The sequence below is a fragment of the Staurois parvus genome, unplaced genomic scaffold (genome assembly GCF_062004578.1).
Source record: "Staurois parvus isolate SC_StPar_1 unplaced genomic scaffold, SC_StPar_1.0 ptg000357l, whole genome shotgun sequence".
NCBI classification, from domain to species: Eukaryota; Metazoa; Chordata; class Amphibia; order Anura; family Ranidae; genus Staurois; species Staurois parvus.
In genome coordinates, this window is record NW_028318153.1 from 3,392,760 (window position 1) to 3,410,000 (window position 17,241).

General features: G+C 44.0%; 1 protein-coding gene across 1 annotated transcript in view; it reads left to right on the top strand.

The window, feature by feature from the left end:
* The window catches only part of PTPN14 (protein tyrosine phosphatase non-receptor type 14), a 163,255-nt gene that overhangs the window by 64,238 nt on the left and 81,776 nt on the right, over positions 1-17,241 (top strand). Inside the window, exon 3 of the mRNA XM_089684817.1 lies at positions 7,430-7,599. Coding sequence (XP_089540943.1) covers positions 7,430-7,599 — 170 coding nt within the window. The remainder of the gene's footprint in view (positions 1-7,429; positions 7,600-17,241) is intronic.

The following is a 17,241-nucleotide window of genomic DNA, read 5'->3' on the forward strand; positions in this document are numbered from 1 at the left end:
GTGGTCTATGGATGGGTTTATGGATGGGTCTTAGTGGTCTATGGATGGGTTTATGGATGGGTCTAAGACCCATCCATAAACCCATCCATAGACCACTTAGACCCATCCATAAACCCATCCATAGACCACTTTGACCCATCCATAAACCCATCCATAGACCACTTAGACCCATCCATAAACCCATCCATAGACCACTTAGACCCATCCATAAACCCATCCATGGAACTTTGCTTAAAGAGAAGCTTCAGTCTCCCCCCAAAAAGATTAAAAGTCAGCAGCTACAAATAGTGTGTTTAATATAGGGACACTTGCCTGTCCAGGGACCCAGCGCTGTCCTCACCCAAGCCAGTTCTTCAATGTGCTTTGAGTTCAGGCGCTGGCATCTTAGTTCAGACACTTTGTGAATGGTCCTGCAGTCTACTGGGGCTTGTGATGTGTCCCAGAAGGCTGCGGGTGAAGGAGGTGGGTGCAGTCAAAACAAAGGTACCCACCCCCCCAAAACAATAAGTGGCAGATGTCAAAGAAGAGGGGGGAGGAGGCATACAAGCGTATAAGTGAAAACATAAAAAAATAAAATATATATAAAAAATTTGTGTACATTTATAGAAACCTGTTCAGAGAAAAATGTGTGTATGCCATTGCTGTGCAGATCAGGAGTTCCGACTCCCATCTACTGCTTGCTTGTTCCACTTTAGGACTGAAGCAGAGGACCAGGATCACAGGCAGGTAACTAGCTTCCTTAGAAGTGGCTCATTAGGTTTAGAAAGCTCATCTCACACAGTTTTAGATTGCTGTGATGTCTGGCATTGCAGACGGAGGATGGCTGACAAGCCTGATGTTGTCCTTGGTAGGCGTTCCCCCAGAATCACAGCTTTATCCAAACCACCTAAACTTCTGATCTTCTGAACAGTTTTTCATTATTTAATTTTTTTTTTTTTTTTGCAGAATTCATCTTGACTTTTTTTTCCCCTATAGTTTTAATTATTTCTGTACTATGAAAAATCCCCCTTGAAATTTTTGTCCTAATCCCTTTTCACGCCTTGGGCTAATTTCAGTGCATCGTCTATGTTTGGGAGTGTCGCACACACGGGGGAGCGTAAAGGGTGGTATTCCTATAGTAACCAACTAGTTTACACTAAAATAACAGAAAATGGTTTGGAAAATGGGTTTGATAGATGACAAGCGGTCTTGTAAAAGGTTTTAGGGATTTACATCTGTCTAAAATGGTCCTTGTAAAAAATTTATGACGGAACGTGGCCCTTTGCCTATCAGATACATATTTAGAGAATGTCTGTTGCTTACAAATTACTGGAAAAAAAAAATGAAACTATCCCCCTATTAAAAAAACAAAAACAAAAAAAACCCTGCAACTTACCCTTTTATGCTGTACTGAGAGAAACACAAAAGTCTGTCCATTTGAAGTACAGTTTATGGCCAAATGTTTGAAGGCAGCTGACCATCTCATATATGTGCCTACTGGACATGCCATTACAACACCATAGACTTATTATGGAGTTTTCCCCCCTTTGGCCTAGAACAGCTTCCACTCTTCTGGTTAGACTTTCCACAAGATTTCGGAGTAGGTCTGGGAGAAATTTGTGAAACTGGAAGAGAAGACCTGACTTCTCCCGGTGTTCCAAGTCAAAGGTGTTCAGTAGGGTTGAGGACATGGCTTTGTGAAGGCCAGCCAAGTTCCTCACACCAAGCTCATCAATCCATGTCTTTATGGAGACGGCTTTGCATATAGGCGCAGTCATACTGGCACAGTGGAGGGTCTTCTCCAAACTTACTGGTTTTCTAGAATGTCTTAGAATGTCTTGGTGGCATGCAGTAGCATTAAAATATATCTAAAGCCCATTTTTTTGGTTTTGGATTTGGTATCTGGTTGTGAATGAAGTGGTGAATGGTTAGAACTGTAAGATTTTTATTGCTGTCTGAATCATAAGGAACATTTTTTTTTTCCTGGTGACCATTATCATCGGGACTGAAAGTGAGGGACAATCCAAATGTTTATCTGTCACCCAAGCATAAGGCCCTGTGCACTTTAGGTGTGGTGCATTAAAAAAAAAAATCCCGCTTGTTGCACCTTTTGATACGCTTTCATCAAAATGCACATTATGTAGCATTCAATGGTAACGCACCTAAAATGCAATGCATCCGGAATGCACAACAGGAATGTGGGCCAGGCCTAAATAAGGCAGGCATCTTGCAATGGGGACACTGGTACAGGCAGAAACTTTCTAAAAGTGGATTTATTTCACTTTGGGGAGATTTCCTATCATGTTTACAGAACAGGAAATTAAGGGAAATCTCCCCAGTTGGACACATGGCAAAAAAAGCCTGATGGGTTTTAAAGCTGAACTCCAGGCAGATACAACAGACACAGATTAGAGAAGTATGGTCAAAGCTCTTTTGGCTGTACTTCTATGGATCACAGGAGTGCACTTCATTCTGCATTCCTGTACTCCATTTTCAGTTGACAGCAGGCTAAACCTGCTGTCAGCTGACATTACTTAGCCGGTCCAGGCTCTGGAACTATCCCAACTTTAATGTTAGGATCTCCCCAGATGCCTGGACCAGGAGCTGAGTCAGCCTCTCAGCATGATGCTGGGAGACTGAGCCAGCTGCTCCTACCCCTCCACAGCCTGGTGCTCCAGTGAGTGCTGGAGGGGCAGAGCAGAGAGCCAGTGACTGTCAGCTCAGAGTGGAGGGGAGAAATGAGAAATAAAAACCAATCGGCTTCCATGTTTTTATCTCTTATTTAATCTGATCGCTCAGTGCAGAGCTGGCAGGGACAGAAGCAGCATCAGATCAATGCTGTATCTTTTATATCTGCCTGGAGTTCAGCTGTAAGAACCAGATTAGATAGGCAAGGCTTTCAATGTATTGTCAGATTTTGGTATGTATTAGGGAAGATCTGAGCCAAACGTTGTAGGCCTGCTAGTGAGATCGGCTCCTCCAGCATGTAATTAGCAGGCAGGTGTTGCTGCGTGGAGCGGCAGACACTGAGAGGAGCTGACACCCCTTCCCCCAGCATGCGAGCTGCAGTGGAAGTTCATTAGAAGCCGCGCGCCTACACATCCCGGATGACAAGCTGCTGCGTGTCTGGATGACGTTCAGACAATCTGTGTGAAGTGACCGATCGGCAAAAATGACACGTCTTGGAGCATCAGTCATACCAATGTATGAAATATTAAAAGGTGACTCCAATCCAGCAACCAATCAGGGAGATCACACTCTGCCATTCTTGGGGTGGCTACTGAACCTCAGTAGTGATGGTCCCCCTTGACACATCTGGATATCCACTAAAATTCATCACAATAGAATTCACTATTTTTTTTAAAAAAACACTAAATTCAGATATAACCGTTAATCTTTTTTTTATTTTTTTCACTGAACTATTACTTGGTGATCCTGCCATGATCACTTCCTGTTATAGGGTGACCACGCTTTCTCTGAATTCTGCTTCTGCGTTGTCACCCGGTAACATCAGGCTTGCTAATAGAGTGGTAGTTTCAATGCACATTATGCAAATTGGGCTGCTTATGTCACCACCAGAAAACACACCCAGAGAAGTCGCATGCAGCCAGTAAAGTATCTGCAAAGAGGTTTCAGGTGATCAGCTGCGCTGCAACATGGTGAATAAAAAAAGTATTTTATTTTCAAAAATAATGGAAGTTTATTACAGTGCTTTAGCAAAATAGAGATCATTCAGTTTGGGTGTACATCTGCCTTACCCATACTTGTCGTCATATTTGCTCTGATCCCCAGGACACCTATTTCTCTGCCACCACCGACACTTAACATGCCCACCTTCTTGCCCATATCACACCCACTCTGCAGGTGGTCCCATTTGTAGTTATGCCTGGTGGTCGCGATCCCCTCAGTTAATACCCATTTATGAGTTAGGATTATTATTATTATACAGTATTTATATAGCACCAACAGTTTGCTCAGCGCTGTACATTATAGTGGGGGACAGTACACGAGACAGCACAGTAACAATACAATACACGAGGGGTTTCAGGGCCCTGCTCCTTGGAGCTTACAATCTAGGAGGGAGGGGAGAGTGGTACAGGAGGAAATAGCTGTGGGGGATGGAGTGGTGGGAAGAATGGAGGAGATCAGCAATTAGGTGAGCGCGGGGTAGGCTTCTCTGAAGAGATGGGTTTTCAGGGTGCGCCTAAAGGAGAGGAGGGTAGGTGACAGTCTGATAGATTGGGGTAGTGAGTTCCAGAGGATGGGGGAAGCCCTGAAGAAGTCCTGGAGACGGGCATCGGAGGGAGAAGACCAGGGAACTAGAGAGTAGGAGGTCTTGTGAGGAGCGGAGAGTGCGTTTTGGGTGGTAGATGGATATCAGGTCGGTGATGTAGTTTGGGATAGGTTCACACTTGTCCTTTCTCTGAAAAGCAATTTACGCTGGATTGCTTTTCACCAAGAAGACTAAGCAGTGGATGTCAGATGTTCGAGAAAGCCCTTATGTCGCCAGCTGAATGCCTTTTTTTTTCTTTACTGGCACTAATGAGCTGCAACTGCGAGTCAAGCATTTGCAGCGCCCCCCCTTTGCCTTTTATGGGCAAGTCTGAGCCCTGGTTCACACTCACATTGCACCACACTCCTGGAATTGCCCCACACTCCTGTTCAAATCACATGGGATTCCGTGTCCATTCATTTTGTATGGCTCAAATCATACCATATCCGCAAGAAAAAGATGCACTGCACTGGAACCGGATCGCATGGGTGTGCACACCCTTGCAATCTGATTCAGGCAATCGCACTGCATTTTGCGATCTGTTTTTGGGGTGTCGTTAGTGAAACATTGACACCTGCAGACGATGACATGAAAACCGTGCGATTGGGATATGTTGTGGGAACCATACAGTGATCGCTGCAAATCCTGCACCGCATCAGTGTGTCATCAACTTGCCATGCCGTGTTACACTGAGCACGACACAAAGTCCTGTGCCATGTGAACAGCCCCTTCTGGCTGTGTGTAAAGCTTAGTACACACACATTACGGGTTTTTTTTTGTTCAGCCCAATGGACTGAGATTTTGACTTACTACCTATGCGATGTTAGTGTGGTGATATCCCCCGCTGTGTTATTGTGTTTAAAATCTAGGCACAACTGCCTGTTTTTACTGCCCACCCCCCAGCCACCCATGAAAGTGACATTATGGTACATGCTCAGTAACTCTAAAAAGTGATTGCGGGACACAGTCCAGTTATCCAGACAGAGTATCTCAACGTGGGACTGTCCTGGAAATCCTGGAGAGTTGACATCTGTACTTACAGCTGAACTCTGGGCACAAAGAAAATCATTTAAATATATTAATAGCTACAAGGGGCAAAAAAATACATGATGATGTGTACCAAATGCTTCTTCAAACCCGGTTATTACCTTGTAAAAGTAGTACTGTGATGTAGAAAGCTTGTGCAGAGCTGGGACTCCGCAGACCCCACCCACTACAGGAGGGGGCGGAGACAAGACCAGTCACCCTGCACACAGAGAGAGAGCAACAGTGACCGGTCTTTATCACAGGACGTCTCACACTGGGTTACTGCACAGATCTGTAAGAAATACACAAAGCTCACCAAGATTGAAGCAAGAATACATGATTCTTATAGTTAGACACATTTGTGCTTCTCTGAGTTCAATTTTACCACCCGCTGCAATGAAAATTGGTAGATTACAATTGAAGCATTCAGAAACAAGTTACATTTCTTTATAACGAGATAAAAAAAAATCTCACATGAAGCTCCAGTCTATGTCCTGACACCTGCCTCAATTCTGGACTTTTGTGTCCTAATCATTTATTTAACCCAGTATTGATTTCTGCAATATGCCATTGGCTGAGAGCGCTGATCGGGAGTTGATCGGCAGGCCTATTTTGACAGAATTCGTCCTGGCTGCCCTACACATGGACCGAATGTCGGCCGATGCTGCTCAGCGTTTGACCTGCGTATGTTAGGCTTTACTTGTCTTGGTTTTTTTTCTTTTTTCTTAAAACATAACTGACGATCCCATTGAAATAATGGTCATTTTAAATAATTATTATTTTTTTCAGTTCATTTTCTGAATGTGGTTGATCAGAAGACATGCGGTATTATAGAACCCGATGAATCAATATTTTTCTGGGAGGCTGTAATGGTCCTGTTCAGAATGCCGGCTATGCATGTTACATTGCTGGCAATGGAGAGACGTGCCCATTAATCTACAACACTAGACAGGATATTTGACAGTTTGCATTCCTTGGCCTGCTGCTGAAGTTAATCTGGCTCCAGGGAAATCATGCCAGATAACTTTCCTAGCAACATAATTTAATGTTTTCTGTTGTAGATATTCCCAAAACTAACTTGAAGCACATCTCTAGGCAAATATACACAAATACACCATTATGTACTAATAGGAAATGTATTTTCAAATCCCCCCCCCCGGCGTAAATGGCAAAAATCTGTCTTCATGTTGCCACAATTCATATTGTATGATTGCACATCAGAAATCAGTCTGAGAGTGGGAGGTCGTGTGCCGGGACTTTATTGCAGTGTATGGTGTCGTCAGGTTTGCTTGTTTTCATGCACTGGGAGCTGGAGGAGATGAGTACGCAGCCTAATCAGTGAGTAGTGCAGTGTTACCAGCAGAAACCAGTTACAGAAGATTGTGAGTGAAAGAGGCTAGTCAGAGACTGTGGGCAGGCAATAGGGGATGGTCAGAGACTGCAGACAGGCGACAGAGGATGGTCAGAAACTGCGGATAGGCAAGAGAGGAAGGTCAGGGACTGGGGACAGGTGAGAGAGGATGGTCAGAGACTGGAGACAGGCGAGAGAGGATGGTCAGAGACTGGGGAAAGACGAGCAAGGATGGTCAGAGTGTGAACAGGCGAGCGAGGATGGTCAGAGAGTGCGGACAGGCGAGCGAGGATGGTCAGAGAGTGCGGACAGGCGAGCGAGGATGGTCAGAGACTGATGACAGGCAACAGAGGATGATCAGAGACCTATAACAGACGGCAGAGGATGATCAGAGATAGAGGACTGGCAACAGAGGATGGTCAGAGACTGCGAACAGGCAACATAGATTGTACCCCCTTACACTTACCTGAGCTCGATCTTACTCCAGCGCTGTGCCTAAGAGCAGTGGCTCTCTCCTCTCTCTCCCTCCTCGTACGTCAGGACAGGAAGTGAGGGCAAATCTCCGTGATGAGCCCCAGATAGCAGTAAAAACCAGCAGGAGTTCTAATCCTTCCCCACTCTATTCAAAAACAGAACAAACATTTTTTGGCTTGACATACACTTTAGATATAGTCCAAGCTGCCAGATTCAGGAGGCTTTTCAGACTGCTTCTGAGCAGGGCTTCAGCCTCTTGACCAGCACCACAGATGATCAGTTCACAGTGATGCCAATCTTGACCTTGATCTCATCTCTTTTTCTAGACCCATTACTTTGGCCTCTGGTTTGTCGGGAAGAACCAACAAGCGCGATGGGTGGAGCTGGAGAAACCATTGAGGAAGCAACTAGACAAGTTCTCAGTGGAACCCGTGCTGTACTTTGGCGTCATGTTCTATGTGCCGAACGTTTCTTATCTAAACCAGAGCGTCACCAGGTAGGTGAGAGTTCTTATCCAGAGGAGCTTACGTCTTTGCTACATTTTTTTTTTTTTTTGCATTTTTGAAGTAACAAAAGACAAACATATACATTGGCATTACAAATGTTGGACTGTGGTTCCATATTTACAGTCGTGTGTATGTGTTCCCATCTCCAGATTAGATACAATATATTACATCTTGTGGTACAAGGACATGGATAATGTAAAATAAAAGTGAATTCCAGGTACGGATTATATACAGAGTTACATTGGTCACCACGACAAATTGAGAGGGGGATTTTTTTCGTCAGCAGACAACAGTAAACAGGAGTTTGTATCTTTGCGCTGCAGGCAACCCTTTTTGTTGAACTTTAGGTAACCCTATTGAGGTGGGGATCTACCTAAAACATGGAAAATATATCAACACTCGCAGAGTGTGTGTTTTTTTTTTTTTTTTTGTTTTGGTTTTTTTCTTCTTTTGTTAACCTAGCAAAGCCCCAATAAGAAGTAAAGGAGGTTTGAAGAGTTCAGAGTAGTAAGTAGTGCAGGGGTCAATGGTAAGTGTTGCAGAGTGGAAGGGTCAGTAGTAAGTAGTGCAGGGGTCAATGGTAAGTGTTGCAGAGTGGAAGGGTCAGTAGTAAGTAGTGCAGGGGTCAATGGTAAGTAGCGCAGAGTTCAGGGGTCAGTGGTAAGTAGTGCAGAGTACAGGGGTCAGTGGTAAGTAGTGCAGGGGTCAGTGGTAAGTAGTGCAGGGGTCAGTGGTAAGTAGTGCAGGGGTCAGTGCTAAGTAGCGCAGGGGTCAGTGGCAAGTATTAAGCTGTGCAGAGGTCAGTGGTAAGTATGGCAAAGTGGAAGGGTCAGTAGTAAGTATCAAAGAATGCATGAGTCTTTGGTAAGTAGCGCGGGGGGTCATTGGTAAGTAGAGCGGAGTGTAGCGGTCAGTAGTAAGTAATGCAGAGTGCAGTAGTACGTAACACATATCTCTCCTACAAGCAAATATACTCGCCCTCCCCAATACAACAATCTACCATGCAAAGCTCTACTTTGCCTTGAATGTAAGCCAGAGAAGAAATAAAGGACATATAGAGGATTAGAGACTGGGTGCTGTTTTTTCTTTTTTCTTCATTAAACAAAGGTGTTAGTCATAGAAATGATTATTTTCAAGTAAAGGTTTCTGTAACTGAAGGCTCATGCATGTAGATGTGTTTTCATATTCTGGGTTGTTTTTCTTATGCTCAGAAAACTGCAGGTGTCTTGTGCGCTTGCCATAAATGTTGGTGGTTATAAAGGCTAATTTGTTTTCCCCTAAAATATAAGTTTATACTTGCAGTGCCTTGAAAAAGTATTCATACCCCTTGACATTTTCCACGTTTTGTCATGTTACAACCAAAAACGTAAATGGATTTTGTGATTTTATGTGAAAGACCAACACAAAGTGGCACATAATTGTGAAGTGGAATGAAAATGGTAAATGGTTTTCAAAATTTTTTACAAATATCTGAAATGTGTGGCTTGCATTTGTATTCAGCCCCCTTTACTCCATACCCCTAACTAAAATCTAGTGGAACCAATTGCCTTCAATAGTCACCTAATTAATAAATAGAGTCCACCTGTGTGTAATTTAATCTCAGTACAAATACAGCTGTTCTGTGAAGCCCTCAGAGGTTTGTTAGAGAACATTAGTGAACAAACAGCATCATGAAGGCTAAAGAACACACCAGACCGGTCAGGGATAAAGTTGTGGAGAAGTTTAAAGCAGGGTTAGGTTATAATAAAAAAAAATCCCAAGCTTTGAACATCTAACGGAGCACTGTTCAATCCATCATCCGAAAATGGAAAGAGTATGGCATAACTGCAAACCTTCAAGACATGGCTGTCCCCTAAACTGTCAGGCCGGGCAAGGAGAGCATTAATCAGAGAAGCAGCCAAGAGGCCCATGGTAATTCTGGAGGCACTGCAGATCCACAGCTCAGATGGGATAATCAGTCCACAGGAAAACTATTAGCCGTGCACTCCACAAATATGGCCTATATGGAAGAGTGGCAAGAAGAAAGCCATAAGAAGTGCCATTTGCAGTTTGCGAGAAGCCATGTGGGGGACACAGCAAACATGTGGAAGAAGATGCTCTGGTCAGATCAGACCAAAATTGAACTTTTTGGCCTAAAAGCAAAAGCTATGTGTGGCGGAAAACTAACCCTGAACACGCCATCCCCACTGTGAAACGTGGTGGTGGCAGCATCATGTTGTGGGGATGCGTTTCTTCATCAGGGACAGGGAAGCTGGTCAGAGTTGATGGGAAGATGGATGGAGCCATATACAGGGCAATCTTAGAAGGAAACCTGTTAAGAGTCTGCAAATGACCTGAGACTGCGGCGGAGGTTCACCTTCCAGCAGGAAAACGACCCTAAACATCCAGCCAGAGCTACAATGGAATGGTTTAGATCAAAGCATATTCATGTGCTAGAATGGCCCAGTCAAAGTCAAGACCTAAATCCAATTGAGAATCTGTGGCAAGACTTGAAAATTGCTGTTCACAGATGTTCTCCATCCAATCTGACAGAGCTTGAGCTATTTTGCAAAGAAGAATGGGCAAAAATGTCCCTCCCTAGATGTGCAAAGCTGGTAGAGACATCCCCAAAAAGACTTACAACTGGAATTGCAGCAAAAGGTGGTTCTACAAAGTATTGACTCCGGGGGGCTGAATACAAATCCTCGCCACACTTTTCAGATATCTATTTGTAAAAAATGTTGAAAATCCTTTATTTTCCTTCCACTTCACAATTATGTGCCACTTTGTGTTGGTGTATCACATAAAATCCCAATAAAATACATTTAAGTTTTTGGTTGTAACATGTCAATGTGGAAAATTTCAAGGGGTATGAATACTTTTTGAAGGCACTGTACTTGCTGTTTGTAATGGTATTGCACAGAGAGGTCTCTTACCTCCTTTTCTAGGTTCTCAAGCCGGCTGCTGTAGAGGCACTGGTGCAGGCACGGTCTTCAGCCAGGCTGTGTATATTCATAGAATCACACATCACATCACATTATGTCTGGAGGAATAGAAATTTAATCTCCAAACACGGAATGGTTTCTTCACAGTAAGAGCTGTGAAAATGTGGAATAGACTCCCTCAAGAGTTGGTTCTGGCCAGCTCAGTGGATTGCTTCAAAAAAGTCCTGGATTCTTTCTTAGATACACAGAATATAACTGGATACTAACATTTATAGGTAAAGTTGATCCAGGGAATATCCGATTGCCTCTCGGGGGATCAGGAAGGAATTTTTTTCCCAGCAGGAGCAATATGGATCATGCTTTGCTGGGGTTTTTTTGGCCTTCCTCTGGATCAACTGTGGGTATAGGATTATAACTTTTTTTTTTTTTTTTTTTTTATGCTTGAACTGGATGGACTTTTGTCTTTTTTCAGCCAGACTAACTATGTAACACATTGTGGCTCAGAGCCACCCCCTGCTCACAGGATTTGATTGACAGCAGTAGGAGGCAGTGGTTCTTGTTGCCTCAACTATCACTACCCAATCACAAAGTAGAGATTGGGAGGAGACCTATGAGTTATAGTAACTGCATCAGATTAAGATCAGCTCCCCTCCCCAGACCGTGCTGTGAGACAGAGCTGTATATATCCTAGAACAGGATGAACAAAAAAACACAACTTCTTTGGGAGGTCTGTGCATTTAGCTGTTTGCCTGAAGTTCAGCTTTAAGTGGAGTACACCTTTTTTCTTGGACAGATTCTAACACTGTTTGAGCCCTTTACGGACAATATTAAAATATTTTCTAGCTTCCCTTTAATTTTGTAACTGTTGAGAGGAGTGTGTCTTTACCCGGGGCTGATATGTGCTTTGTTCCTGAATTCTGGTCCTTACAAGTAATTTGAATGAGATTTTCCTTGCTCATTGTGTTCTCTACAAACCACAAACTGAACAATCTCTATTGAAGCCATGCAAATCAGTCCCAGCGCGGACGGCGGTGATTCTTTCCTCGCCACATACTGCAGATTAGCTCTGATGAAATTATAGGTTGTGATGAGGGAATGCCTTGTGCTGCCGATCCTCTCCCTGTAATTTGCTCTAATGAATGCGGAGGTTGGAGGGCAGAAAGTTAGCTTCAGGTTGGAGCTTGCCGTCTCCTGTGAGCGTGCTGCTACTGGCTTCTCCTCGCATAGTTCACGTGGAAGGTTTATTTTTTAACAAATCGTGGCCTTTTAGGGTGAAAAAAAACTGCTCCGTCCCTCTCTGCAAATGCAAACATGAAGATTCCAGCATGACTGCTGGAGATAGTCTTTGTTTATTCTGGAATACAAGTAGACGGCTGTAGGGAAGGCAGGATCGCCCAGAGAAGCGTGTTAAAAAAATGCCTGCATGCCTTGGCAAGACTTGGCTGAGCAGACCAGAGACAGGAATGGAGAATGCAGCACTGAACTGAGCTTTTGGAAGATACCCAGACATAAGTGCATTTCTCTTAAAGCTGATGTTTATTCTACTTTATATGTTGCCTGGTTCCCCTTTCCTTAGTCTCATCAATGTACTAATTAAATAACTAAATAAAGCTTTTACAGTTTTCAATACGTAACTTATTTTAGACCCAGTGGCATCCACACCAAGTCTCTGTGATTCTCTATGCCAGTAATCTCCAAATTGCGTCCCAAGGGCGAGATGTGCTTGCTTTTATCTGGCCCTCGGGGCATTATTCCTCCCACTGTCAGCATCAATGTGGCATAGCTCCTGCCATGACACGACGATGGGGCACTATTCCTTCAATTGATACGATCGACGGGGCACTATTGATAATAATAGGGCACTATGACTCCCATTGATACCAATGATGGGGCACTATGACTCCCACTGATACCAATGATGGGACGCTATGACTCCCACTGATACCAATGATGGGACGCTATGACTCCCATTGATACCAATGATGGGGCGCTATGACTCCCATTGATACCAATGATGGGGCGCTATGACTCCCATTGATACCAATGATGGGGCGCTATGACTCCCATTGATACCAATGATGGGGCGCTATGACTCCCATTGATACCAATGATGGGGCGCTATGACTCCCATTGATACCAATGATGGGGCGCTATGACTCCCATTGATACCAATGATGGGGCGCTATGACTCCCATTGATACCAATGATGGGGCGCTATGACTCCCATTGATACCAATGATGGGGCGCTATGGCTCCCATTGATACCAATGATGGGGCGCTATGGCTCCCATTGATACCAATGATGGGGCGCTATGGCTCCCATTGATACCAATGATGGGGCGCTATGGCTCCCATTGATACCAATGATGGGGCGCTATGACTCCCATTGATACCAATGATGGGGCGCTATGACTCCCATTGATACCAATGATGGGGCGCTATGACTCCCATTGATACCAATGATGGGGCGCTATGACTCTCATTGATACCAATGATGGGGCGCTATGACTCCCATTGATACCAATGATGGGGCGCTATGACTCCCATTGATACCAATGATGGGGCGCTATGACTCCCATTGATACCAATGATGGGGCGCCATGATTCCCATTGATACCAATGATGGGGCATTGTTTACTCCCACAGACTCCAGGACATTTTCTTCTCCAAGTGACCACAGTCAGGCCCCTCTAAAGTTTGAAGGACAGTAAACTGGCCCTTCGTTTAGAAAGTTTGGAGACCCCTGCTCTATGCAATGCAGATCATGGCTGTTGGGAAGGGCCGGCAGGGTGCTGCACATAGCTTTCTGAAAACATCACAGCACCTCAATACTTCTCTGAGGGGCCCTGATGTAAGCAGTGGCCTGGGACTTGGGAGGAGTTCTGCAAATGTCAAAATGCCTTGAAGGGGGTGGATGTCCATCTGGAGGAGTGGGCAGTCTTAGGTAGGTTGCATTTGCTTGCAGATGGCAATATTTAACAGCCACGTGTGTTTATGAGCCTCTGTGATTGAAAGAACTGAAATCCAGTGAATGAAAGGGATGTACAAGGCATAGTCAGGCTGGGGAGAAAAGAGCTAGATGATGCTGGATATTCTGCAGCCTGGAAAAGAGGAGGGCTCCATCTAACTTAATGCATCTTCTAATGTACATTGTGAGAAGCAGTGAAATCAGAATCCGAGTAAGCAGTTTCAGTAGAGGAGAGGAACCAGTACTGCTGTGCAAGACTGAGGGGAAGGCTGGAGTTCAGCTTTAGGCCCCGTTCACAACAGCCAAGAAAACACTTAGGCATCAGCTAAACCTCTAAATACACAGATAAAATGCAAATATATAAGACCTGATTTACCTGCCAAATGATTTGTGATTCTGTCCATCCAGTTCTAAGATTTACACAGCACAGCCCTGTCTTTCATGGTGGGAGACCTGATTTTTCTCAGCTACAGTTAAGTTACACATTAAAGGTCTTGTCTCTCCTCCATCCGGTAATTGGACAGTGAAAGGGGAAGCAGCAGACTGATGAGCTCATCTCTCGGTCACTCTGCTCTCTCCTATCAGCATGCTCCTTGCACGCATTGAGCGGGGAATGGGGCAAAGTCAAGCTATGTGTGTCTATAAAGCAAAAAATGGAAAAGCGAGCGCTACACCAATGTGTCTATATAAGCCGCTAGAACACCAAAAAAAAGTAACCAACAAACCTTTCAATGAATAATAAAAGAAAAGAGAGATCGGTGCAGCGCTAGGATTAAAGGTACCATAAACTAAGTGCTCAGTATAAATGCCCTAAAGGTATAAGCAAATGCAAAATAGAATACAGTCCACTATTCAGTGCACAAAAGTCCAAATTCCCATATCAATTGCTGTGAGGGATATGTTGCAATTCAGAGGTAGGGGTCCCTAAAACAGATAGATTGCGCACTCACCAGAAGTGCGTATAAAATACGCATGTAGAGAGATATATATGTTCTTCAAAACATCTCGGTCAATAGGGTTCTGGTCAGATCGCACTCTATATTCTCCTCCGTCACACTGTGATCAGTAATTCCCAGGGTTCGGTACAGGCGTCAAAAATCCCCTTGGTTCATCCAGGCACTGCATCAATCAGTGTTGGGTCCCCTGCACATCCAGTCCCAAAGTACTGTTCTTCTGATATCTAAAGATTCCAGTGTTAAGACCGCATACGGTGACCACAATGCATTGTTCTATTAGTTCAATGTCACTTTCTCCGATGAGGGCAAGGCTCTAATGTCTGGATACTTTTGAACTCACCAAAGATCCGTTATCTCCTGCGCTCAAGGACTCAGATCAAACAGGCGTTAGTGACAAGCAGCGTGTTGTGTATTCATCCACTGGTGATCAGAGGTACGTAGAGTAAGAGTTCTTGAGAAGGATCTGTTGGAGTGTTGTATGTGTGCTGGGAGCTGCCAAACAGCCAGAGTTGGACTTGGCTAACCTTGAGTTTTATTAAGCTTCCCCAGCTTCATGATAGAGCTGCACAACCTCTGATCACCAGTGGATGAATACACACTGGACGTGCAGGGGAACCAACACTGATTGATGCAGTGCCTGGATGAACCAAGGGGATTTTTGACGCCTGTACCGAACCCTGGGAATTATTGATCATAGTGTGACGGAGGAGAATATAGAGTGCGATGTGACCAGAACCCTATTGACCGAGATGTTTTGAAGAACATATATATCTCTCTACATGCGTATTTTATACGCACTTCTGGTGAGTGCGCAATCTATCTGTTTTAAGGACCCCTACCTCTGAATTGCAACATATCCCTCACAGCAATTGATATGGGAATTTGGACTTTTGTGCACTGAATAGTGGACTGTATTCTATTTTGCATTTTCTGTTTCTTTTTTGCATTTGCCTATACCTTTAGGGCATTTATACTGAGCACTTAGTTTATGGTACCTTTAATCCAAGCGCTGCACCGATCTCTCTTTTCTTTTATTATGTGTGTCTATAGATGCACACAGCCCGGCTTGGGAGCAAGCCTGTACGAGTGCCCCCACTACAGCCAGCTTGCTATGGGAGCATTCAGAGTAGCGGAGGAGCCTGAAATTCAGATGGACCCCAGAAGAGGAAATTTGGGGCTGCTTTGTGCAATGCTATTGCACAGAGCAGGCAAGTATAACATGTTTGTTTGTTATTTAAAAAAAAAAAAAACTTTACAACCACTTTTGGCCCCTTTCACAGCGACGTTCCAATTGGGTCCACTTGCCCGTTTTTCAAGTGGACATGATTGGAACCTCTGTTTTCCTCTATAGAGCGGCGGGTGTAAACGTACATGTGTCTGTTTACACCTGCTGACATTCGATCCGGAAAAAGGAGACGGACGGTGATCTATTCCCCTTCTGTCCCTCGGATTGGATTACAGTCACATGGAAACAGACAAGCAGATTATTTCCATTCAGCTACCCATAGAGGACCACAGGCTGTGTCAATATCCGCTCTGCATAGGGGGAGCAGACACGGACCTTTCATCCACTTGCTCAGCAGGGATCAGCAGACAGATCCGCCCCGTGTGAAAGGGGCCCTAAACTTCGGTCTGAACCTGGCAAAACCCCAGTCAAATATAAATTAATGAAGGTCTGTATTCATACACACATCATTTAAAGTGGAAGTCCGGGCTAAACGTGATCTAATATTCGGGGTGTATTTCATTTAAATCAAGTTGATTTAACCCACAATCTAAATCATGATTTAAATCACTAGTGAAAAGGCTGAATTTAAATCATTTTAAAGAGCAACTGTCATCTTGGTCCCGCAGCGGCTCCTCCTCTGACCCGCTGTTTACTCACCAACAGTCCTATTCACTTTAATGGGATGGCTGGTGATTCGGCAGGGACACAACAAGGTGAGGGACGTGGCGGCAAGAGGTGAATGGATGCCCGCTAATAGGCGCTGCCATGATGTATGTAAAATGACAGGTGCTCTTAAATGTAAGGCATCCGACTCATTCTTGCTGGTAGTTAGAATCTTTCATATTTGCAAACCAAATGAAGGTTTCCTTTTTAGAATAATAAGCTGTCATGTTAGTAAAACGGTGATATCAGAACCGATTTTAGGTTCTATGGCCCGCCAGCTGTTGAAGTACTACAAGTCCTATCATGCCTCTGCCTCTGGGTGTCTCGCCTGTGGATGTCAGAGTCATGCAAGGCCTCTTGGGACTTGCAGTTTCTTAACTCCTGGGGGGCCATAGTTTGGACACCCCTGGGTTAATGGGTTAATCACACATTACTGGAGAACGACTCAAATTCTTTTATTTCATGTTTTCTCTCATGTTACTGTGATATTGTGTGAATGCATCAATGCAGTGCATGTTATTTCAGCTTGCAGAGCTTGGATTCCTTGAAAGAGTTTACCAAAAATGTAAATATTGCAGAATATACAGCCTCATGCTACATAACTAAGCTCCATTTCATGCTGAATAAACTACATTATTAATGTATCTTAAAAAGAAAACTATCTTTAGATATATTTTTACTTCAAAAGTATTTTATTAAAATAAATTTGATAAAAATAAAAAAAAATCCGATTGAAATAATAAAAAAAATCTGATTTTTATAATTAAAAAAAAACTTTTTTTTTTTTTTTATCCACCCTGCTAGTATTAAACCATGCTCCCAGCCCCCTAACTGACTTGCAGAAGGAAGGAGCTTCTACCTACCTATTCTGAGGGCACCCAGGTCAAGTGATC